We start from the raw sequence: 24,934 nt of genomic DNA on the forward strand, positions 1-24,934 counted from the left end.
TTCTAGGAGACAACTGCATTTGAATTTAAATAAGCATTTTTAAGTAAAGCTGCTTGACATCCTTTTTTGTGGAATGCATACCTATGAAAATATTTAAGATAACACTCCAAAGTGTTATACATTTAGTTTCTAATAATAACAATAATTTAATTCTGCAAAACATGCCTGGGCTCTTGCGAGACTGGGTGGTTCCTTCTCAGAGAAGAACATTTGATCTTATCCATTTGTTAATATCCCACTCTTAGAGATACATCATTGTATCTTTTTTCCTGGAGAGTGAATGTAATGCTTTCCTATCTATAGTTTTAAGTCATAAGATGCATGCATACATTTCATTACTCTTTTTTCTGGTGTTTATAGTATTCGGAGTTTGTAGTTAGTCTTATTCAAAGCTTTAGATAAGTTTCAGCCAAGGTTAGTCTGGAAAAACGTAGGGACAAAGATATCAATAATACAATTGATAGGTAACCATCTGTCTTTGTGATACTTAGAAATTAATTATTTAGTATTTTAAAACAAATGCTTATTTCAGTACCATGCTGCATCTCAAGTGCAACTAAAGTCATCTACCAGAAGGTGGAGTAAAAGGAGACTGACAGCTACTTTTACTGGTACCTAGGCAGTGTACTTTTTCCTGAAACACTTCGGTTCGTCACTTCAGTGATCTTTTTTACAACAGATATTTAAAATCTTAATCTGTTGCCAATTTTCATGGTCAGTATCAAAATTGCTGTTGTTTCCTCCAGTATTATTACAAAAGAGTGCTCCAAGCTTCAGATTTCCATATTTCTTGTCAAATAGTGAATTCCTTTGTCATAGGGATTTTAGGGACCTATTGTCAAATACTGGAATATTGAGGCATTGTACAAAAAGTCGTTTGTCAGTTCTTCTTAATAATAATAATAATTATTATTATTATTATATTTTCTGCATAGGTTCATTTGAGCATTAATTTTTTGTAACATGATATAGCAACTCAAGGAAGTAATTTCCTGGACTCTTGCTAGTTTAAGTCTTACTGAATTTTGAACCTAAAGTCACAAACAGATTAAATTCCTAGAAACTATGGTTATGCAATATTTTTAGGCCAGTATTAATTTAAAATGTTAATTCAAATTTGATAGCTTATAAACTAATCTCAATGAATCTGGTATCTTTATCGTGCAATTTCCAATTCCAAACTGCCATTTATCTCCTTCCTTTCTATTTCCTCATATCCTTCTTCAGCTAGCATGTTTTTTGTATCGCCCTGCTTCAAATTTCCACATAATGTCTCTCAACAGTATTTTTTTAATTTTCTTTAGTCTAACAAAAATCTGAAAACCAAAATAGTTTTCTTTCTTACTGCGTACCAAGTATGTTCTTCAAATCAAGCTGTGTTGTCTTGTAAGCTACTGTTGATGTGCTGCTGCTCAAATCTGCTTTATCAGCTTTCCTTAGTTTCTTTCCAATACTTATTGCTGTATACCAAAACCTTCATACTTCAGTGCTTAAGTTTCTAATTAACTTAAACGAAGGAGAGAAACTTAATTCTCTCTCCTGCTTTTTGAAATTAACTCCTATTCCTCTACTTTTTGCACTTCAACTCAAATTAAAAATTAACTTTGCAAGTCAACTCAACTTTAAAATATTCAACAAATTCTCACAGAGCAGTAATCCAAATCCTTTTATTCATTGTTTCTTTTGAGTTTCATAGGCTCTTGGATGGTCTGTACCTGAATATTTTTTTAATTACTTTAAAATTCATAACAGAAAAAGTTTCAAGTAATTTCCATTTTATATCTTTGCTCTGTGTTCCTATGTAGGCTTTGACATCAGTAGTTAACTATAGGGAGCCCAAGTCGATCTGCAAAGCACCTGAGTTGGTAAGTGATAAGTATTATTGTAGAATGTAATAATACTTCTTTATAACTATCAAACGAATTAGCATAGGGACCATCACATGAATATCCATTTCTCTAAGTCAGCCTCAGGTGTGTATGTCAGTAGTGGTTACTTAACCCCCCCTCACATTTTGGGGGTATGCAAAAAATGGTGCAGTTATAATTTTTAATACAGAATTTGTGGTTTTGGTGTGTGTAGTTGGTATCTTTTACCTGTGAATACAGCCCTTATAATAGAACATGAGACTATGGACTGTGAATTACTTCATGTTTTAACCTTCATGTAGAATTTAAGAGTACTTTGGTATACATTTGTTCTCAAGCTTGACAAGTAGGTTTGGGTTTCTCTTTTTTTAACTTGAGCTGGCCAAATACTGTGACAACTTGTTGAAGAAGTCAGCGAAGGGAATGACAGAGAATGAAGTAGAAGACAAACTTACAAGTTTCATTACCGTGTTCAAATACATAGATGACAAAGATGTATTCCAAAAGGTAACTTTTGATATTCAAATTTAAACTATACACGAACAATGTGGTTATACTTTCAAGAATCCTCATGTCTTTTTTTTTTTTTTTTGCCTTGCAGTTCTATGCCAGAATGTTGGCAAAAAGGTTAATTCATGGTTTGTCTATGTCTATGGACTCTGAAGAAGCCATGATTAATAAACTAAAGGTAATGTAATCCTCTTCTAATGCAATGTAAACAAGCATAAGAGAATGTGGTGTTGAGAGGGAGCAGCAGAGGGTGCCAGAGATAACTTAGTAATTGGTAGATTCTGTTTACAGTAGTTGAAAAGAAAAATTAAGTTTTTCATAGTGTATGAAAGATATATTGTGAAGTATCACTTAAATATGAAAGTTTTTTTTATGATTTTTGGGTAGTTTTATAAAGTGTGTTCAATAGCCTGTTTTTTATATTGTAAAAGTACCAAGCAGCCTGTCATAAACTAGATTTATCCTTCAATTTTATAAGAAATTATACTGTTCATCTAAACTAATGTGTACAAAGCAGGATTAAGATAAATTTGATAATTTTCTTTCATAGTGTTTGTTTTCTATTATACGTGGTGTTCTCTGTAAACAGTATATAACACTTCTACTAATTAGATACTCATATTATAAATGTGTGAATGTGCATTATTTATTTAATAAGTATTGTTTTCACAATAAAACTTATTACAATATTTTTTCACAGCAAGCCTGTGGTTATGAATTTACCAGCAAGCTGCATCGAATGTATACAGACATGAGTGTTAGTGCTGATCTCAACAATAAATTCAACAACTTTATCAAAAACCAAGACACGATTATAGATTTGGGAATTAGTTTTCAGATATATGTTCTACAGGTACTAATGTATGTTTATTATTACTGAGTTATTTGTACTTCATTTTTTATGTTTTGATATCAAGTGAAATATTTTTCTAACTAGGAACACTTCTCATATGACACCTTGTGATCAGTGTGGAATAGTTTGTTTTCCTAGTTTTAACTTTTAAAATTAACCTGCTAGCACACTAAATAGTAGTGATGCAAAATGCCTTGTGTTTTTTACCTGAGTTTACGTCTCACTGGGGCACGCGTAATGAGCAGTGCTCAAACTTCTGGTCTCAGTTGAGTGTCTTATGAAAATATACATTGTAAAACTATTTAGTGGTGTTATTTTTTTTTCTTGATGTATATATCATGTGAAAATGTTAATGCTTTCATTTTTCCTGATACCCTTAGGCTGGTGCATGGCCTCTAACTCAGGCTCCTTCTTCTACATTTGCAATTCCTCAGGAACTGGAAAAAAGTGTACAGATGGTAGGTTAGTAGGAGGCTTCTTGTAAACATGTGGAAAATGTAAAAACTCCAAAAAAAAACACCACTATGATGATCACTCTAACAGAGGAAAACCGGAGCTATTTCATTTTGATTGTAAATCAAGGCTACCCTTTCTCTAGTTATATGAAATTTGGAAAGGTCACCCAAATGACATATTGATTTCCATGTATGCATTTGCATAACTTTTATTTCTTCTGTTTTCTACACTCAGTGATCGAAGAGGAAAATGCCACTAAATACAATCAAGTGAACTGACTTGATTCTTAACTTTAAAACCAATTCCAACTGATTTTAACAAATTATCTAGATATAATATAAAAAGTAATATTAAAATTGCATAGAATTCATAGATTAAAAAGCAGATACAACTTTCTTGTCATGTATTTCATATGAGCCACATTTCATTCAAAATCAAACTCATGCAAACTTCTTTTAAAGATAATTTTGAGAATTCTCAAAACATTAGAAGTTTAGCTTTGGCCACATATTCTCTTGCTATTTAAAATTATTTCTGTTTTGTACGGGTGGAATGTTTCATTAATTTTGATTATATTGTTACGTTCTAAATGGTAGCGCTGGCTACCTGGGATGTGAGGATTTTCCATCCAATTTTAAGGAAAGACTGAATTTGCCAGAGTTCTTCTCATTGCCAAAAAATAGCTAGACCTAACATTAGGATTAGTCTGCACGCCTTACTTTCTTTTTCCTTTCAAATAGGCAGTATGAGGGCAAAATGTCTGGATTTTTTTCCTAAACAAATAAAAATAAGCAAACAACAAAAAATACTAACGCTTACCAGGCACTTGGCAATGACTATGCAGTCTGACTTGTCCTTCATGTCTGTATGGATTATGGTCCATTTCATATTTTAATTTTTCTGTTAGCTTTTTAGCCAAATTTCAGTTCTTTTCAGATGACATCCAAGAGAATGCCATGTCTACTAAAATTCCCAGTGTTATTTCTTCTGAAAAATGGTCAGACTTATTACATATGTTAAAATAAAATCTGATCTTTATAAGCCTTACCATAAATTTCTTTAGCCTTTGGAGAAATTCTTTTCTGTCAGAGTAACTTTTCTCCATCAGTCTGATTAGCCCACAGAACAAGTAACCTGGAAGCCGTCTCCTTGAAAGTTTTTTGTTTATTTGTTTTTAACATTCTGGAATATCTTTACTTGTTCTTCAAAATCCAGTGTTTCCTTTATTTTCCAAGTTTGTTTGTTTGATTGTTTTGTTTTTTGTTTTCTATCTCTGCACTGCATACTAGTTTCCAGGAATAGCAGGATTGATAAATTGCATATAATACGAAAGTAGGATAATTTTGCATCTTCTCTGTAAACTTGATTTTTCTTACCACAATCCACCGGTCATATATGCCTTTCCTTCTCTTATTCTATGAAAATTATATTTAAATGTAGGTAAATGTAGTTTTGAAAGAATCTTCTGGTAATGGCATTTCTGGAGTCTTCTGTAGAGCTATCTCATTTATAGATGCCAGACTTGTGTACTTTATTGCAAAATTTCAAACTGCATAGCTAATTTTCAGTTGCACGAAAGCAAGGAACAAAGTCGTCCCATGTTTCTAAAGGAAGAGAGGAATTTTTAATTTAAGTCCTTTTCTTGTTCAGAGGTTGATTTTTTCATATTCTTGGTTTTCTATGTGTTTATGTGTCTTTTTATATCTTAAATATCAGGAAAAGTTGCTGTCCAGAGTGACTGATGTAACACTTTCCATAATGACTATAAATTCTTATAAAAAGAAAAAAAATCAGGAAGAAGTTAATATTACTACTAATGCAATTTAGGAAATAAGAATTTTAAAATACTGATTTTAAGGAGATGCTTCAATTTTTGATGTCAACATAAGTTTGAAATGTTACCTTCTAAATCATAAATGTGTGTTTCTTTCTGAAAATAGGTTTTGGAAGTTTTTGAAGGTTTACAAGTTTGGCAGCAGAAATTTAAGGATTCCTAGTTGTTTCTTGGTTCTGAGATGTTTTCCATTTGTTTAGTTGTGTCTAGTCGGAAACCGAAACTGGAAGAGTGACAAAAACTATACCTGCCTTTAAGCTTGCTTTTTTTGAAATTTTCCCCTAAAAATGTGTTGAGGAACATAAGATGAGATTCATCTTGAGATTTGCAGGATGAGATTCATCATTGCATAGCTGGCTGTGGGAAATACCTGTTAACTAAAAGCTTACATTTTTGTAATGATGCTTAAAAAAAATCAGTAAAATGGATTTTCTGATTTGATTTTAAATCAAGACAAATCAAATGAAGTTAAAGCCATGGAATATAGGTTTGATTTCACCAAGGTGAAAAAACAAAAATACATTTGTTTTCATATGGAATTGGAAGGAACAGAATGATAAAACATAACAAGATTGATAAACATTGAGGAACTCTGTTGGGTTCAGTCAAGTTACACTAATTTTAGCTACAATATTTTATGCTTTGAGAGTATGAATGTCTCAACAATCTTTTTGATTGAGTCATCAAGTGGTATGTTAATGTGTTCAAGTAGTTCACTAACTGGCTGGTGCTCAATCACCCGTCTTCTAAAAGAAGGTGCTGTCATGAACTTATCAGCAAGGTCTGTGTCTAATACAGTGAGCATAAAACCAGTATTTCTTTGCTGGAGTGTTAGTGTGATATTAAACTATTGTAAGTTTATATGTGTGATTAACTGAAGTTCATCTTGTTTTGCAGTTTGAATTATTCTACAGTCAACATTTTAGTGGAAGGAAGCTTACTTGGTTACATTATCTTTGTACAGGTAAAAACAAAAGCTTTGCTAACTTATGCTCTAAACAACTGGCAATTGTTTGTTAAAGGTCAAATGACGGCAGACATTGGAGGTAGAACATTACACTGCATATTAAGTCAGTTTATTATTTTTGCATCATTAAGTAATATAATATTTGCTATTTAGTATTTCCAAAATTTGTTTGTAAACCTGCATGTCACCTGTGATTTATTAAATCCAGGGAAAACTAGAGTTGTTCGTTCTTAATGCACATTCTTCAGTGCCTTTTTTAATCACTATTCTGTGATTCTGTGTAAGCTGTTACTAATTGAAGCTTGCGTGTTGCAGTGTTGCATTGAGGGTATTTGGAATTTTTTTACTACTTTAAATTGTATTGCATTATTCAAATTCAACGCTTTCAGTTTTCTCCTGAAAACACTACTGTTGTGGTATTCACAATTAATGAGTGCTTTTTTTTTGCAAACCGTATCCTACGTGTCTAAATTTACAACATCGGTTTTCATGTTCCCATGCCATATTGAGGTCTGAATTGCATGTCTGGAATTGCATGTGTGTAGGAACTGTATGAGTAGCTCTAGTAGTTAGGCTTCAGATGTCTTTTCAGCACATTAATCAGTTTATAAAATACTACTTGTATCATTACAGGTGAAGTAAAAATGAATTATTTGTGCAAACCGTATGTAGCCATGGTGACAACATACCAAATGGCAGTGTTGCTTGCCTTCAACAACAGTGAAACTGTCAGTTACAAGGAGCTTCAGGACAGCACACAAATGAATGAGAAGGAACTGACAAAAACTATCAAATCCTTACTCGATGTCAAAATGATCAACCATGACTCAGACAAGGTATGCAGTAATGATATAAAAGTGTTTCATGTTCTCAGTCTTTTCATTCTACTGTTTGTCAAGGGCTTTTTTTAATACAAAACAATCAGCTCTTTTTTTCTTTTTTTAACATATTATGGGCCTTGTTAGCAATTACAAATATTTATAAGGAAAGAGGGGAAGAAGTAGACTATCTTTGGTCTATATGCCTATAAAAGCAGGGTCTGCTAAAAAGGTAATAATGCTGGGACTGTTTATTGTTCCTGTTGAATCCATGTGGCTTTAAACTCACTACTGTTGGATGGGAATTCTCTTTAAATACATCACTTTCAAAGTAGTGGGATCACAGGAAGGAGCCTGAGTAGTAAATCAAAATGACTTAAAAAGATCCTTAAAATAAATTTGTGGGGTTAAGAGACTGAAAGTAACAGCAACCATATACTTCCTGGCTGACATGTTACAGGAGAAGGAGGGAGGAGGACAGACAGCAAGGAGGGCTTGTGTGAGAGGATTTTTGCTGCATTATGCCAAACTCTGTCTTTCCATGAGTTTCATGGAGTTCTAGTAACATCTGAGCTTTGTTTGTGGTTAAGGCAAAGGTTCATACAGGTACTATTACTGACTCTGCCTCACACTTCTGTATGACGTACATCAAATCACTTACCTTTTTTCCCCATGCAGTGAAGGGCACAGAAGTCTGTTACGTCAGTAATGCTACAGAAGTGCCTTTGCATACCGTACAAACTTTAGTATGTGCTTCCAGCTAGCCCAGAAAGCCCAAGTTATTCAGACAGTATCAAGCAGAACAAACTGATAAGCTGTTCACTTGGCTTACGAGAAGAAATCCAAAGCTGCTCTGATAGCTGCTTTTTTTTTTAACCAGGAAAATGTTAGAAAATGGAAAGTGAGATCGCAAGGAAGATCTGATGCTTGGCTGAAGCATAGGACATGCTTCCAATATCTAGAAATGAGCTCAGGTTGGAACAGTGGCTGGGAAGATGTCTGTTAAACCATGGGTGAAATATAACACTGGGAGCTATTACAGAAAACAGTGAGATTTTTCATAATCTTAGAAAGTTGCCCATTATTTAAAGGATTTACATTTATTTGTCTGCCATATAAGGTTCATCTAGTTTCTTTAAGCATATGTCATTGAAGGCTGAATGGTATAGCTTTCCAGTCCTTTTACCTTTTAATGTTTACCACTGCATTTTCTGGTTCTTTAACTTACAGGCTGTTGTATTCAAACGTATTAGCTGATTCTGTTTTCTTTGCATTCCGTCCAGCAATTTGAAAGCTGATCTGTATGCAGTCTATCAGCTTACTCATTGGATAAGCCAGTGAACTTCAGTGGCTTAAACAGTGAAATTAAACATACTGACTTCTCTCTACCTGTGTCTGAGCTACACAGCAAAGTACAATGTATTATATACTGCAGTTTGCTTTTGCTTGTTCTTTTTTTTTTTTTAAACAAAGTTTTGACAAAATCTTTATTGGTTTTGTTTTGTTTTATACTCAACCATATAAACACAACAGCACTAAAGTTTAATGACATTTTTAAAGCTGTTGATCTTTGCCCTTCCGTATTAAATTTTCTATACTAGATATTATATATGACTAGATGTTATATTCTAATAGAGAATGTCTGCAGAGTATAAAATTAAAAGTAATAGTATTTGGTATATTTTTTAAATAAATATTGACAGTGTTTGCTTAAGAGTTTGCTCAAGTATTTGCACTTGAGGCAACCATAGTTTGGCAAGATTCCGAAGTCTAAGAAGCCCGGTAACTGTGTTCTGCTGGAAATTGGTAATACTTGTACAGACTCTTGCCTGGAAATTGGAAAGATTGTTCAGGTCATCCTGTTAGTTGAATGTAAAGGTGTTGGGACTGCTGGGAATAGTTAAAATTTATTGAAAGAAATGGACTTTGACATGTGTAGGGGAAAAAATTGAGATCCAGATGAGAAAAAAAGAGAAATTGCATACAGTTGTGGAGCTGTAGAAGGTGCAGTTCATCAACTGTTTCTGATACAACATAAAATGTTTAGTTTTTTTCCTTAAGTTCTTAAAGGCAACTTTAGTAATGTTTGTGAAAGTAATAGCTTGCTCTCTTGAGGTTCTGCCATAAATAAATGCAAATCCTACTTTCTTTGCAGGGACAAAAATGTGTTTAAAAGGAGAGTGTTTGCAACTAAGATAAGCTATTGAAGTATTAAACCATAAGTTAAAACAGCTGTTCAGTTATTAAAACTGAAATTGCTTTAATTGCTTCTCAGTAAAGAAGTTTTTCTTAATGTTCAGACTAGACATTAGGAAAAACTTCTTTACCAAAATGGTAGGTATATGTTGGAACAGGCTTCCTACGCAGGTGGTTCATGCACCGTGCCTGTCCATGTTTAAGAAGAATTTGGATAACACTCTTAATGACAGTTTAACTTTGGGTCAGTTCTGAAGTAGTCTGACAGTTGGACTTGATCTTTGTAGGTCCCTTCGGACTGGAACTATTCTATTCATAATATTGACTTATTAACAGTACTCATGTATATCAGAGTTTTTTATAGTGTCTTGTAAAATAGACTGTATTTCTAGGTTAGTTAAACTGTAACTTAAAAAACTAACCTGGTTCAAGTGGCTCTTTAGAATTTTCAACTACAAATCCACTGTAATTATTTGTATGTATGCAAGCCCCTACCTGTGATTTTTCTAAGTAAACTGTTATCCTGGCAAATCCTTGCTGCTTATTCTTTTTTGGTTCCATTTCTGTTTTTTAAAAAGATTCTCTATTGCAGGAAGATGTAGAGGCAGAGTCTACGTTTTCATTAAATATGAACTTCAGCAGTAAACGAACGAAATTTAAAATTACTACGTCAATGCAGAAAGACACACCACAGGCAAGTATTTTTTGATGTTTGTAAACTGAAGAGCTTATGAAGCTTATTTTTCTAAAATTGAATTGATTGTATTAGGTTGGTAAAAGCAGATATAAGAGTCTCTGTGTAAGATTTATATCATTGTGAAAACATTGTTTAAGTTTACAGTTTAAGCACTGCAATTTTTTTGTACTTAAAATACAGGTAGAAAAAAAAAAGGGTTAGGGAATAAGAATAAAAAATGAACAAGAGCTATTCCTCTTGTACCAAACTGAATTGACATTCACCTTGTCTTATCTAATGAGACTCTTTTGTTGGTAGTGTTTATAAAAGCAATTTAATCCAGAAACAGCAGATCCACTGAACTCTGTTTTCATATGGTTTTGTGTCCATCAACTATAATCAACTCAAATTTTGATAATCCAGTTTCCTTCTATATCTCTTAAGACATAGACATGTATACAAGAGACGTATGTGCCGACAAACTCAATATCTTACAGTAAATTTTGCCCACTTTTCTCCATAGCAGAATCTGATTTGGCTGTCTTCCTCCTACCTACCTGCTGACTTTCATGAAACCTGGTGTTCTTGATTTACAGAAGCGCTTTACATTGATCTTTATCTAGATTTTTATATCAGTTGACCACTTTTAATAAAGTAAAAAGTTTAGATTCAAGATACTTTTATGACGTGTTTGTTGATCTTACTATATTTGAAGCTTTACCATTCTTCCTATATCGCAGGAGATGGAACAGACCAGAAGCGCTGTAGATGAAGACAGAAAAATGTATCTTCAAGCTGCTATAGTCCGTATCATGAAAGCACGTAAAGTGTTGCGACATAATGCTCTTATTCAGGAGGTAAGATAAAAATCCTCTTCTTAAGCATGATTTGGAGGAAAATCTTCAGGATAGCTGGGTAAAACATCTGACCACAAAACTCCCATGTCAAAACTAATACTTCAGTGAAATTGATGAGAATTCCAATGGAGTCTACTTGGAACCATAGTACTGGGGCACTTACCTGTGATCACTCAGCCCTGTAAATATGTCTTAGAGATGCTTAATGCTTTAGTGCTGTGCTTGCTCTTCCCAGTTGGCTGGTTCTATACCTGCAGATGTTGTATCCTGTAGGAATCGTTGCCAGAGCTGTAGGTTCAATTGAAGACACTTGAGTATGGATATTCTAGACATTACATTTCCACAGAAGCACCTCGCCAATTTTGAGCTCTAATTGTAAAGTTGGATTTTGTTCTAATTCATGGCTTATATTTTAAAAGTTGTCTGAGTATGTAGACGTGCACCTCTTAATCTTTATTTTAGCAGCAGTACAGTTGTCTAGATTTTTTGTATTCTAAATTAATGATCTGTGAACTGTCATGGACTGGCTTGGAAAAAGGTGTTATTTCTTTCGTTTTTCTTCTACTTTTCCATCTGTGATAGTTGCCTGCCTAATTGCATTTCCTATTCCAACCAAACCTTCACTCATACCAACCAGTCCCTAGTTTTTCTCAACCTTCCAAGTCGTTCTTGTGTCTCCCAAGCTTTGCTGGATAGCCTCAGAGCAGATTGGTGGGAGAGGGAATAGAGTCCTGCTTTTCTGGACTATTTTGAACATGGTGGAGAGGCATTCTGTCATTTTGAGGTCTTCTGTATTCTTTCTGTCCTGTGGTGATGGAGAAATTAGTTTACCATAATTGCCAATTATTTTTTATTTCCTAAGCAAAATAAGCAGCTGCAGAGAGCTTGTAAGTCCAGAGCTTTCATATTGACTGGTAACACGAGACATCTGAAAGGTTTTGGATCTTTAAATAAATAGTGTTTGTACACAAACTCTCTGAAAGCAAGCTTAACCTAAGAAATCTGATTTTGAACATCTAAAAGATGAGGCAGCATAGGCCTTGATTACTTCTCAAAACCTTTGTTTATTTGCTCTTCTGTTTCATACAATCATGATGAAATCCTCTAAGATTTTTATGTTAAAACTAGAAAATGGTAGGCAAGCCCTGATTCATCTTTGAAAATATTTTCCCCCATATTCACAACTTAAAAAAGTTTTCAAAGTGTGCTTTACTTGAGACCCGTTTAAATGGTGGAAGAGAGAACAAACTTGGACAGCTTAGAAACAGAAGAACTACTTTATGGTCATTTCCTTCTTTGTCCAGCTCAGGAGGCAGTATCTGACATGCTTATGCTGCATTTTGCTCGTGCAGTACTCTTGCAGAATAGTACAGTCTATTAACATCAGGAGATTTTTCAAGTTTTTCCAGAAAAGTGAATATCTTGATAGCAAGTCAGCTTAAAAAACAGCACAGAATAAAGTTGGTGCCCCATTTATCTATCACCAGCCACATCAACTTGTATAGTTTTTTTTAACTTTAGCTTTTAACTAAATTTATGACCTATAAATTTATGAAAATCGTGTCCTTATTCATTTAGTCTGTAGTTCTCAGTTTTTAATATTAAATGTTCTAATCCACCCAGAATATAAGTAAAAACTGAAGGCTAGACTTCTAAATAATTCTTATCTATGTTGCAATGTACTGTGGAGACCTGATGTCATCTTAAATGAGCAATTGTAGAACTTCAAGCAGTAATGTGAAGCAGTACAAAAATCCATTAGAGTTAATTTTTCGTGCTTTTTAGCTGTCTGGATTTGTGCCAATCTTCATGCTTCCTCAGCTAAACTTTAACTAGGACGTATGAGCTAGGTTCTTCAAAATCTGTTAGGTATCTACTCTGCAGTCTAGGATACAGATGGACTCTTGGGTACTTCAGATACTCTTGCCAGATTGTAGAGCAAATTGTGGGGAGACAGGTTTTGTATATTTAACGTTAAAAATGAAAATTTCATGATAGGTGGAAATTTTACCTAGTTTCTTCTCATTTGACTGCTGTGGAACTTATCAGACCATTGGCTGCTAGCCCAACAAAACTATCTCTTCTGAGCTTTCTGTTTGTTCTGCTGGGTGAGTTCTACCTGGTGAGTTCTGTTGGCTCGCAGAGAGCTCCAGCTCCTCACTAGAGCTGGGACAAAGCCAGCCACGAAAAGTTGTAAAGAAAACAGGAAGTCCAGCTGAAATAAAAATCACTTTCTTTACAGAACAAATGTGAAACTACAGGCTAAATATATTCTGACACTTGAGTAGTTAGGTCTTTTGTTTCCCTCACTTCCCACTGCTAGGAAGTAGAAAGGAGAAAGTAATAGTAACTTTCTTTGCTACAAGTTGGCCGCAAAAGTTTAAATGTCAAAAACTCTCCAAGGTAGATGTTGTGTTACTACACACCATTTCCTCACTTACCTAGAAGAGAACCCATAGAATTTAAAACTATTAAGAGAGATCTGAAGTTTAGCCAGCAGCTACAGTTTCTTCTGCAATGCACATATAGATCTGATTTTACCATAAATATTTTTTTTACTGTATCTGTTAAAAAGTTCCAGCACAGCCGGATTGGACTTGCCAAATTGTAGGATGGTCTTTAGTGACATAAATAAAGGTTCATCCTGATAGTCTCAAATTGTATGAGAAAAAGATGTCAGTGGTGGGAGTGTGGGGACTCCATTTACGCTGCTTCAGGGGTTCAGGTGCCTTTCAGGACCAGGTATGCAGCATGGCATGGCAGGAATCAGCACAACAAATCTAGCTTACATCATACAGCGTGGCAACTGAAACAACAATGTTGTAGTGTAACTTTACAAAACAAATTTTTTAAAAAGTAAATCTTACTTTATCTTACAAATTTGATTGTCTAGTGCAATAGTGTCTAGGAGGATGGCTTGCATTTTTAATACATTTAAACTGTTAATCAAGAATGAGTAACCCCTTATTAAGATCCTAGTCAGACTTCGGGGGAATTTGCTATTTATCTGCGTGCATGTCAGTTACTATTTGTAATGCCATAAAGAAAACACATGATTCACAAAACTTTATTAAATGAAAATGTCTTCTCTGTCCGTTCCTAACAACAAAGGTGGTGATGCATGAGAGGGAAATTGGTTCAGGTTTAGAAATAGTTTTGAGAAAACTGGTCAAGTGAAATTTAACCATTCATAATTGTATAAACTGTTCTGAAAACTAAGATTAACATATTTGTTAGGCATTTATTTTCCAAGTAAGACTTGAAGACAAGTCCATAAATTCGTAAGACTTTTGGGAGTCCATAAATGAAATATTACAGAACAACAAAAGTATATAAACGGAAGTAAAAGGTACCTAACTTAGGAAGAGCCAGCATAGATACTGGAAAGGACACAGGTGGTTTTATAATGCTTTCGCTTTGCTTAAACTGTACTAATAGTAATAAAAGTGAAGAAATGTTAGATCAATTTTAAGTTGGATATTTATCCTCACTTGTACCGGAACAAATTAAGCAAGCAAGAGGACTGAAAAAATCTGGTTAATGTGCAAACTGAACCAATGAGTTAAGCAGTCAGTTTAAGTCTCTTGACACTACTGTACAGAGATGCTTTGTTTATTGTTATAAATTAACTGTCCTGTATTTATTTAATCTTGACTTTAAAAGAAAAGTAAACTGATTTTTCCCTTAAAGTGCTTATTGAGTTTCCTGTTGCATTTATAACTGTTGTAAATGAAAATAACACATAAAACTTGTTTTTCTTTTGCAGGTGATTAGCCAATCAAGAGCTAGGTTTAACCCAAGTATCAGCATGATTAAGAAGTGTATTGAAGTTCTGATAGACAAACAGTACATAGAGCGAAGCCAGGCCTCTGCAGACGAATACAGTTATGTAGCATGATGTTGCTATCCTGCAGGTATGATTGTAAGGAGATCATTGCTGTCACTGTTTGGTGTGTTCCTGTGGGAAGAGGCAGGCCTGTGCCTCCATAATTGGTCACTTGGCAGCCCCTGTTTTTCTGCTGTTTACAACATCACCAGTGCCATGTCATGAGCGTCAATGAAAATGCCTATAGATATTTCAAGCTCATGTCATTATGACATTTCTTAAAACTTTACTAAAAGAATGAGTGAAGTATTGCTGAAATGTGGAAATTTGGTTGGGTACCATGCTTTTTTTTTTTCCCCTTCCCTTTCACGTTTGCAGTTGATGTTTTTTAATGTATCTTAAGACAAAGTAAAAAAAAAAAAAAAAAAAGAAAAAAAAAACTAAATATTGTAATATGACAGATAACCTAATAATTGTATCTACATTAAAATGTAAAAAAAAAAAAAAAAGAACATGATACTGCTGCTTGTCAAATAAAAAAATAAAGTTATATGATGTGTCTCTAATTATTGTAGAAATGGATATAGCATTTATCTCTGTAAATAATATTGAGGCTGGTAAGATTGAAAATAATGTTGTGTTCAGGTTTTGAATAACCTTTGAAGTAGATCTGTTGTAAAAACTGTCATAAGACTTGTATATAAAACTGAGTACCAGGTATGATGTTATGTTTGATATGATTGCAAAAAAACACAAGACACAAAAAAACCACCTATGTTTAAGTGCATATCTCGATTTCACAGAATCACAGAATCATCTAGGTTGGAAGAGACCTCCAAGATCACCGAGTCCAACCTCTGACCTAACACTAACAAGTCCTCCACCAAACCATATCACTAAGGGCTACATCTAAACATCTTTTAAAGACCTCCAGGGCTGGTGACTCAACCACTTCCCTGGGCAGCCTATTCCAATGCCTAACAACCCTTTCAGTAAAGAAGTTCTTTCTAACATCCAACCTAAACCTCCCCTGGCGCAACTTTAGCCCATTCCCCCTCGTCCTGTCACCAGGCATGTGGGAGAACAGACCAACCCCCACCTCTCTACAGCCTCCTTTAAGGTACCTATAGAGAGCGATGAGGTCTCCCCTGAGCCTCCTCTTCTCCAGGCTGAACAACCCCAGCTCCCTCAGCCGCTCCTTGTAAGACTTGTTCTCCAGACCCCTCACCAGCTTCGTTGCCCTTCTCTGGACTCTCTCGAGCACCTCCATGTCCTTCTTGTAGTCAGGGGCCCAAAACTGAACACAGTGCTCGAGGTGCGGCCTCACCAGAGCCGAGTACAGGGGCACAATCACTTCCCTAGACCTGCTGGCCACACTGCTTCTTATACAAGCCAGGATGCTGTTGGCCTTCTTGGCCACCTGAGCACACTGCTGGCTCATATTCAGCCGACTATCAACCAATACTCCCAGGTCCTTCTCTGCCAGGCAGCTTTCCAACCACTCTTCTCCCAGCCTGTAGCGCTGCTTGGGGTTGTTGTGCCCCAGGTGCAGGACCCGGCACTTGGCCTTGTTGAACTTCATACAGTTGACCTCAGCCCATCGGTCCAGCCTATCCAGATCCTCCTGCAGAGCCTTCCTACCCTCGAGCAGATCGACACACGCACTTAGCTTGGTGTCGTCTGCAAACTTACTGAGGGTGCACTCAATCCCCTCATCCAGATCATTGATAAAGATATTAAAGAGGACTGGCCCCAGTACTGAGCCCTGGGGGACTCCACTAGTGACCAGCCTCCAACTGGATTTAACTCCATTCACCACAACTCTTTGGGCACAGCTACCCAGCCAGTTTCTAACCCAACGAAGCGTACGCCAGTCCAAGCCAAGAGCAGCCAGTTTCTCTAGGAGAATGCTGTGGGAAGCGATGTCAAAAGCCTTGCTGAAGTCAAGGCAGTCCACATCCACAGCCTTTCCCTTTTCTTGAGATTCAGCTAACTTCTACTCTTAGTAAGGCCTACTCTGTCTTGTTAATCTCACTGCAGGAATATGTTACGAGAGAAAATCAACAGATGTCTGAGGGAATTTAAGTTCAGTAGTTCACAAAGAGTTAGGAATGGTTGTTGTAAACATTGAAGGTATAGTTCAGTGGCTTGTGAAACCACACTGTTACTGGGAAAGAATATACCAGACTGGTAACTGAAAAGTGTGTTCTTTCTGTAACGTATTGGGTAGAAACACTACATGGGTAGATGCCTATACTTGTTTCCACATAAGCCCGTAATGCATTTTTCTTGTTTTCCCTCCTAACTCTTATGGTTTTACTTATCTCATGTTTTCCCCTGACTCAGTCAGGTTTCTAGTTTGGGTGGGACAAGGAGTCCATGGGCTATTTCGTGTCCTTTGTTGTTCATCAGGGATGGCATGGTGACTGCTCAGTATCAGACAAGCAAAGTGTAATTTTTAAAAGTGTTAACTCTACCAATGTAAATAATTAAAGTTTAAGATCATTAAGAGCATGAACATACTGAATACTTGCTGCAGAAAAGAGCTTTCTCATGGCTATGCCTGCTGTTAGTCATTGATGAGATCTGTATTAACTTCAAATGTTCTATTTTTGCTGATTTTTATTTGGGTGCATATGAATATATGTATTATTTGTGATTTTATTTTTTTTTTCAGTTCTTTTGATATTTCATGACCTACTAAAAGTCCACAGAGCAAGAATTAATTTCAAAGGGAAAAAGCCTTAGGAGGGAGCTTTTTTTTTTGTTTTCTTTCTTTTTCTAGTTCTTCACTGTATGAATGGCTTGGCTTCTCTCTGCCTCTCAGATTGTTCCTGTCTCCTTTTTCTTAAGTAGCCTCACATTCATATGTCCTCTGGAGAGTATATAGTAAACATCCCGTGGCTAACTAGGGAATGCATCATGACATGGTAAGTTTTTCTTATGTGGATTTTGCTGAAGGCAAATAAAGGGCAGTAAACAATGAATGGCACTAAACACTTCTTCCATATTCATGGCACTTAGATACAGATTTTTGAAATTGAATTTGCCTTTAATAACTGTTTTTTGATCTAAATGTAGTGCAGTAGGTCGCTATCCAAAGTGGTAGTTCAGAGTTGTATATGGGTGTTGAAAGACAGCAGGCATGCTTATCGTGTCTTTAAGTGCAGCAAACAGGAGACACGTTAGCATAGATTTTCACGACAGCGACTTTTAATTTATTTCAGTGTGAAAAAATCTGTCCTTTATAAAAAGTAATTCATTATTACTTATGGAAGAAAAAGAAAGAATAGAGGAAATATTCTATGACACAATAGAAAAAATTAAAAAATATTGCTTGAACACTGAATCATCAGATCCCTTCTCCGAAAAACAAACAATGGCACCAAAGCTTCTGAAAGCAAATGTATTTTACCTTGTAATTTGTGATCTGAGTCGACAGATTTTAAGCTTGTTTCTTCATTAAAGGTTTAATAAAAACTGTATTTAAATTGAATTGTAGTACCAAAATTGTAAGACTTGAGTTTGAAAAAGCTCTACTGAACTTATTTTCAAAATCACTTCATAAACAAAACAGCCACTTCACTGCTCCAGCCCGAACGTGTAAGGTTTTAGCATTACCTTATCTCTGATTTTTTGCATACCTAAAACATCAAAAGTAGTATTTTGTTTTTTAGATAAGCATGCTGCTGAGTTGAGACTTGTTTAGTGAGTTAAAAACATTCATATATTTCAGCACAATTGGCATCCCCAGACAATGTCTTTCATAATTATACACAAACTCGGTCTTTTCAGTGCCTCTTGGGAAACACAGCCATAGCTGGGAAAGGTGTTGAATCCTACTTTATAACTCACACCTTCCCCCTAAGGAAAGAAGTAGTGAAAAGCCTCAGCCCTCTGTGGTTGGGTTAGGTCACTGAAGTCATTGTTGGCACGCAGTGATGCAGCGTATCGTGTAGGGCTGCAACCTGGCAACTAAATACGTCTAGAAAGGGTAATTTCATGGGTAATGGTATTAACATAAGGGCGAGTTATAAGAACAGAAGATGCCTAAAAATGCCATGAATTTTTAACTGACATAGGTGTGGATTTTTTTTGTTAAAGGCCTGTTAACATGTATGACCCACTAGTTCATTGGGATCCACACAGCTGAGTCTGGAAGCATGATACGTTGATACATCTCATGCATTTCTAAGATGAAAATGCGTTTTGCCTGTGGTACTGGGCATTATTGATAATTCTTATGCTAACTGAAAATATACTTCTGTGAGGTTTTAATTTGTCTCTAGATTGACAGGGTTATTCTAGGAAAGAAAAATGTGTGCCTATATTTCATTATGTTCATATATACAATGCTTTTGGAGCATGAAAGGTACTTACATGGGCATAACAGGAGAAACAGTTTTCAAACCTGATAGTATTCTTTACTGAACATATGCTTTGTAAGAAGTCTTTTACTGAGTACATTGCATTTCCAAATAAGGAGCAGAGCAGAGAAATCAGTCAAAGGGGAAATACAATTTATAAGCTGATATTTTTCAGCTATGCTTCAAAATCCATTTCTTATCCTTAAAGTTAAGAGCAATCCTTACAGCACAGTATTGGTTCACGAGTACCCTGGGGCAAATATGTTAGGACTGTCCATGCTTTGCAAATATGATAATTACCTATAGTCAATTAATCTATTGTATAACAGTCTATGAAAACATTCTCCTGAAGCAATTGTTTTTGAACTGAGTATTTGGCCTTATAATCTGGTCTTATAATTAACAAATTGGAACTTATCCTGCACTTTCAAGCTGATAACAGAGGTTTTGTGTGTTGCTAGGCAAAAGAAGAGGAAGCATCAAAACATTGTTTGGGTACAATTTTAAAACAGTGCAAGACTTTGCTAAACACTAGTGTGTATTTATGCTTTTAAAGTGGTGAAGAAATGACAATAAAAGTCAGCAGGCTCATGTAACTTAGAGGTGCATTTCTTACTGTCTGCTCCACGGAACTCACGCTTGCATCAATAGTAAGAAAACAACAGCCAGCTAAAGGAAAGAGGTGGATGAAGAGGCAGTCCAGCTGGACTTGCTTTTAGAAGTACTCGAGTTATATTTTTGTTATATATCTTTGAAAAGTTTAAACATGCATATGTGATTAACAAGATTACTATTTAGTCCAGTAGTGATGATGACTTGTTGCACATTTGAAGAAGTCTGTTAGGATATTCAAAGAAGCAGTGCATTTGACATAACTGTGCTGCTCTTAGCAACTGTCACAGGAGTGCGCAGCACAAGACTTGAAAGCTCCCTTAAGACTCCCCACTAAGTCCAGTCTTGCATATGCACCAGAGAAGTAAAGGACTCTTCTAAGCCTGAGCAGTACTAAGAAGCAAGTCAAGAGGTACTGATAGTCACTTCTAAAACGGTTCTAGACCTTCAGGAAGTTACTTTCACCATTCATTCCTACACCTTCTGTATGACCCTTTTGACTGAAAGCTCAAAAGCTATCAAAGCTCTGAAAGCTCTCAAAGGTGAGTTAATCAAAACTGAAATGCTCCCTAGGTTGTTCTGAACAACCAAGTGATGAACAGCTTGCATTAACATGGTAATATGTTGGACAATAAGGTTGTGTGTGCATTACTATTACAATTATCAAGTAAAAACTTTACACTTGAACCACCAGTGAAGTAGAATCTAATGAATTTGCCATATATAAACCCTTTCATGGCCTAGCCAGAAATACCTTTTGGTATTTTAAATTCAGGAGGGATATACTTATCTGTGTGCCCTTCCTTCTACTCTTCCATTGAGATAAATAAAATAATACACTGGTGTTTCCATAAATATTTCTCGCCCTTATCTTCTCTAATGTAGTGTTACATAGCAGGAGCAGAAATTTCTGTATTTTGAGACTACAGAAAGTAAAGGAAGATGGATGAAAGGCTTCCTAATGTCTGCATAGCTAAGGGATCAATTCTTTCAGTCTGACTCTTATCCAACCACACTTTTGATGTATTAGTGTTTACAGGAGCGATGGATACATAAGGAGACTTGGGCATGTTTTCATCTGAAAGAGGCCTTGTTCTTAGCCCAATCATTGAACAGGTAAACACTGTAATTATAACCTTTAGGTGGAAGCTGGTTGTTCTGATGTGTGTTAAGCTATTTTTTTTCAGCAGCTGTGAACAGTGGCACTGTATTTGCCAACAGTTATTAAAGAGGAGTGATCTGAGGCCTGTTTTGAAACGTGGCAGATTGCTGTTGCCTGTCTTCCAGTGTTGGTTATATCATTTATAACTTCCTAAGTATATAGGATAAGAACTCTCAGGTAGTTTTCACATTATGTTTCAGTTTCAGTTGAGTTCATCTGTTTTCCTTTCTTCTTTCCATCCATGAACCTCACCTGTAGACTCATGTCAAAGCTTCCAGGTGAGGTTCTCTCTCTCCTTCCCCAGGTGGGTGTCTGCTGCCACATGTTTTAGTGTACTGGTAATGATGTACGTAAGCCTTGCTGTAGCCACAAATTGAAGGGAATAGATGTACACCCACAAAGCATGTGCTGCTTAAAATCTGAGTCATAGCTGTGAATCAGAAACGTGCCCATTGCAGCTGCTGAAAGAGATTTAGGAAGGTGTATTATTCCCGTTGAGAACAACGGTAGCCTTAACCTTCCATCTGCATAAAAGCAGACTGTAGCCTTAAAAAATCTCTACCATTAAGAAGACCCCACAAATTCATTCACTTTTGAATAAAGTAACTGACAAATTACACAAGCTGCTCATCAGCCCGCTTTCCTCAAGGCCTTGCCTGTTTTGGATGTCCTCCCTCCTTCAGAGCACTAGGTGCTTAAATTAAGAGGTGCGTATTTTAAAATACACGTACGTAGTTTGACAGATAGGATGGAGGAGGAGCAGGGCACGTGTCCCTGAGCGAGACTGGTGTTTACTGAAGTGGGCAGGGGCAAGTGGGGACATGAATTCCGGTCCCAAATGACAGAGTCTGGCAGTTAGGGCAAAAGAGTGTGGGCTTTTGCATGTGGACTGACAGACCCTCTTTATTCTTTCCCACACCCAGGCACAACCTTTGAAATGCAGACTTGACAGGCAGAGCTGGAATATCTACTTCCCTTCCCGGGGCAGCTCCTGCGAGCGCGAGGCCTGCCTGCCCCAACAGGCCCGGCTCTGCCGGCTGGCTCCGAGGGGCACGGCGCACCTCAGAGCTGGGCACTGCTCGGGCGGCCTGCCCGGCTGCTACGGGCTTGCAGGTGGCACAGGAGGCGTCACCCGTGTGGGCTTAATTCTAAGATAGGGACAGAGGCCGTAAACTGCCTGTAAAAATGCCGAGAAGCGTAGAAACGCTCTATGACTACATATCCCCTAGCGGCATCTACCACATGTTTCTGCATGGCTTCACGATGTGGCTCCGTTGCACAAGTTTGAGCAGATCAAACTTATTTTATTTGTCTCACACTTCATTAGAAGGTTTCACTGGATAAAGTTTTTCGTAGTTTATCTTTGAGGTGGCACAGGAAGCAACAGGTTGTGTGGGTCACCTGCACTGACAAAGATGAAAATAGGGCTGGTAGAACAGCAGCTTCATGCACGGGTTTGCTTTTGCCCTTTTTGATCCGTTCATAAATCCTGTTGTGAAATAAAATGCAGAGTTTGGAAAAGTTGGTCTTCGCAAAGTTTACTTTGGAGGGTTTTTTATGCGACGTATAATTCAGATTTCCTGCTGACAGAACCTCTGGGTTTTTCATCTTCCAGAATTTCCGTCCACGTTGTCTAAACCAGCTGTTGTGCTGGTCCATGTCTGTAACGCTGGGCTTGGCGGAGCTCCAGAAGTAGCAAAACTGTTCCTCTGCAGGGCCTGCTCCTGCTGTGGACACCTATGTGGAGCTCTTCTCTCTTGCTGTACCCTCGTAGATTTTGCTGCCTCATTAAGGTGCTTTGTACATGGCATTTATGCATAGTGCCTTAAATTTATTATTTTTCAAATCTGTATGTCAGTTTTCTACTCCTGTCTATTTTTGTAGCAATCAGTTTGGCCTAGCATTCCTCACAGGGTGATTTTGTTACTGTCATACCCATGTGAGCTGTGCATACTAAAACAGGATTTATTCGTGTGTTCGCCATTGGTAATTTCTGAGAGACCGCTGTTTTGTACATCAATTATGAAACTAAAAAATCACTTTAGATCCTGCCCATGCAGGCCGTTGTTGGTTCTGCTTCTACAGAGCATTGCAAGCCATCGATTAGTCCTCCACATGCTAGAGTAATATAGTTAAGTAACTCCTTGTTGTCCTTAGAAATCCTTTCGGGGTTGTTTTGTTCATTTTTGTGCCTCTAAAATGTTCTTCGATAAAGTGCTTGTGAAAACCTGCACTAAGCTACATACTGGGTGGAGTGCAGGCAAGACAAAGGCAAACTCCTTTCTGAGCTGCTGTCTGTACTGATGGAGGAAGCAACAGCTGTTACGTTCAATAACAACTGCACTAAAATCACTGCTGGAGAAGCTACAGCATCGAAGGGAGGCATCTTTCCGCTGCTTTGCTTTCACATAGTGGGATTGTTAACTTCTTCATTCAACAGTGTTGTTGGCTGATTGGGAAAATTTGGGGAAGAAGGCAGAGAGTTGTCAAGCCTGCTTGGGGCAGTTTCCATCAGCAGGCTGTTCTCATCTTTCCTGAAGCCAAAGGTAAAATGTAATTTGCCTGCTAGCTCTGCAACAGCATTACTCTGGATTAGAGTGTGGAAAGTTGGGTGCTTTCCTCAAACTGTATTCTTACAGGAGAAGCTCTGCTTTCATGAGAACATTTCCAGCCCCTGAGACTGGGGAGAGAGCAGTGTGAAAATACATTCCGTTGAAAAGGTCAAATATTGGGAGGCAAGCACAAAGAAATTAAAATGCGGTGCTTCCCTCTGTTAGCAGGGAGGTGGTCTGGGTGCACGCTGGCTGTGCTGCAGCAGGAGCTCCGCTGCAGCCCTGTGCCAGCAGAGGTTGCTGTGTCGGAGAGGCTGGGTGCTGGGAGGTGGCAGCATCTCTGCTGGGGCTGCTCCCCCTGCCCGCAGCACAGCCTCTGCTTGCTCCTGGCTGCTCCCGAGCCCCCGTCCACAGCAGCGGGCACTGGGAGTATGCTGGAGGAGAGGGCATGCGCTCCACTGCGGAGTCAGTATTTGGGGGATATTTGGCAAGTCTGTGCAGCCCAGGTACAGCAAAAAGGTACAAAAACTAAGAAGCAAGATAGATGTGTGTCTTGGCTTTATGTGGCAAGGGTTCGGTAGTGGAGGCCTGCAGGGGTGGCCTCTGTGAACAGAGCCCAGCAGCTGCCCCATGTCAGATCAGAGCCAGCTCCAGAAGGTTCCAAATTGGACCTGCCACTGGCCAGAGCTGAGCCAGCGAGTGATGTTGGTTGGGCCCCTGGGAGAGCAGATTTAAGAAAGCAAGAAAAAAGAAAGAGAGCAAGGAGTGAGAAGCAGCCCTGCAGCCCCCAAGGTGAGTGCAGCAGGAGGGCAGGAGGTGCTCCAGGCACGCAGCAGCAGTTCCCCTGCTGCCTGTGGAGAGGCCCCTGGTGGAGCAGGCTGTCCCCCTGCAGCCCATGGGTCCCACACGGAGCAGATCTCCACGCTGCAGCCCGTGGAGGAGCCCCCGGTGGAGCAGGTGGATGTGGCCTGGAGGAGGCCGCGGCCCATGGAGAGCCCCCGCAGGAGCAGGCCCCGGGCCGGAGCTGCAGCCCGTGGAGAGGAGCCCCCGCAGGAGCAGGGGGTCTGGGGGGAGCTGCCGCCCGTGGGGGACCCGTGCTGGAGCAGTTTGCTCCTGGGGGACGGACCCCGTGGTACGGAGCCGTGTGGGAGCAGGTCTTGAAGAGCTGCTGCCTGTGGGCAGCCCCCGCAGGCTTAGTTCGGGAAGGACGGCATCCCGTGGGAGGGACCCCGCGTGGAGCAGGGGCAGAGAGGGACCATGAGGGAGTGGTAGAGGCAAAGTGTCAGCCCCCATAGCCCGTTCCCCTGCACCACTTGGAGGGAGGAGAGAGAAGCAGGTAGAAGGTAAAACCACAACAGTGTGAAGCTATTCATGGCCAAA

General features: G+C 37.9%; 1 protein-coding gene and 1 long non-coding RNA gene across 8 annotated transcripts in view; both read left to right on the top strand.

Annotated features, from left to right (window-relative positions):
- The window catches only part of CUL2 (cullin 2), a 49,239-nt gene extending 33,828 nt beyond the window's left edge, over positions 1–15,411 (top strand). For 5 of the 6 annotated variants that reach the window (XM_048076613.2, XM_048076612.2, XM_066991496.1 and 2 more), the window contains 10 exons: positions 1,806–1,865; positions 2,247–2,375; positions 2,470–2,556; positions 3,079–3,231; positions 3,612–3,689; positions 6,419–6,485; positions 7,122–7,324; positions 10,095–10,196; positions 10,919–11,035; positions 14,802–15,411. In XM_048076613.2, the coding sequence (XP_047932570.2) occupies positions 1,806–1,865; positions 2,247–2,375; positions 2,470–2,556; positions 3,079–3,231; positions 3,612–3,689; positions 6,419–6,485; positions 7,122–7,324; positions 10,095–10,196; positions 10,919–11,035; positions 14,802–14,933 (1,128 nt within the window). In that variant the 3' untranslated portion in view covers positions 14,934–15,411. The other variant, XM_066991498.1, reaches the window with a different exon arrangement.
- Positions 15,412–18,705: 3,294 nt separating this feature from the next.
- On the top strand, positions 18,706–23,864 carry LOC106045290 (uncharacterized). Of its 2 annotated transcripts, none has more exons than XR_001212710.3 (3): positions 18,706–20,252; positions 20,871–20,956; positions 21,926–23,864. It is a non-coding gene; the product is annotated as an uncharacterized lncRNA (long non-coding RNA). The 2 variants fall into 2 exon arrangements; XR_001212711.3 differs by having other exon boundaries at positions 18,706–18,855.
- Positions 23,865–24,934: the final 1,070 nt, after the last annotated feature.

Source organism: Anser cygnoides, chromosome 2 (assembly GCF_040182565.1).
Source record: "Anser cygnoides isolate HZ-2024a breed goose chromosome 2, Taihu_goose_T2T_genome, whole genome shotgun sequence".
Taxonomy (NCBI): domain Eukaryota; kingdom Metazoa; phylum Chordata; class Aves; order Anseriformes; family Anatidae; genus Anser; species Anser cygnoides.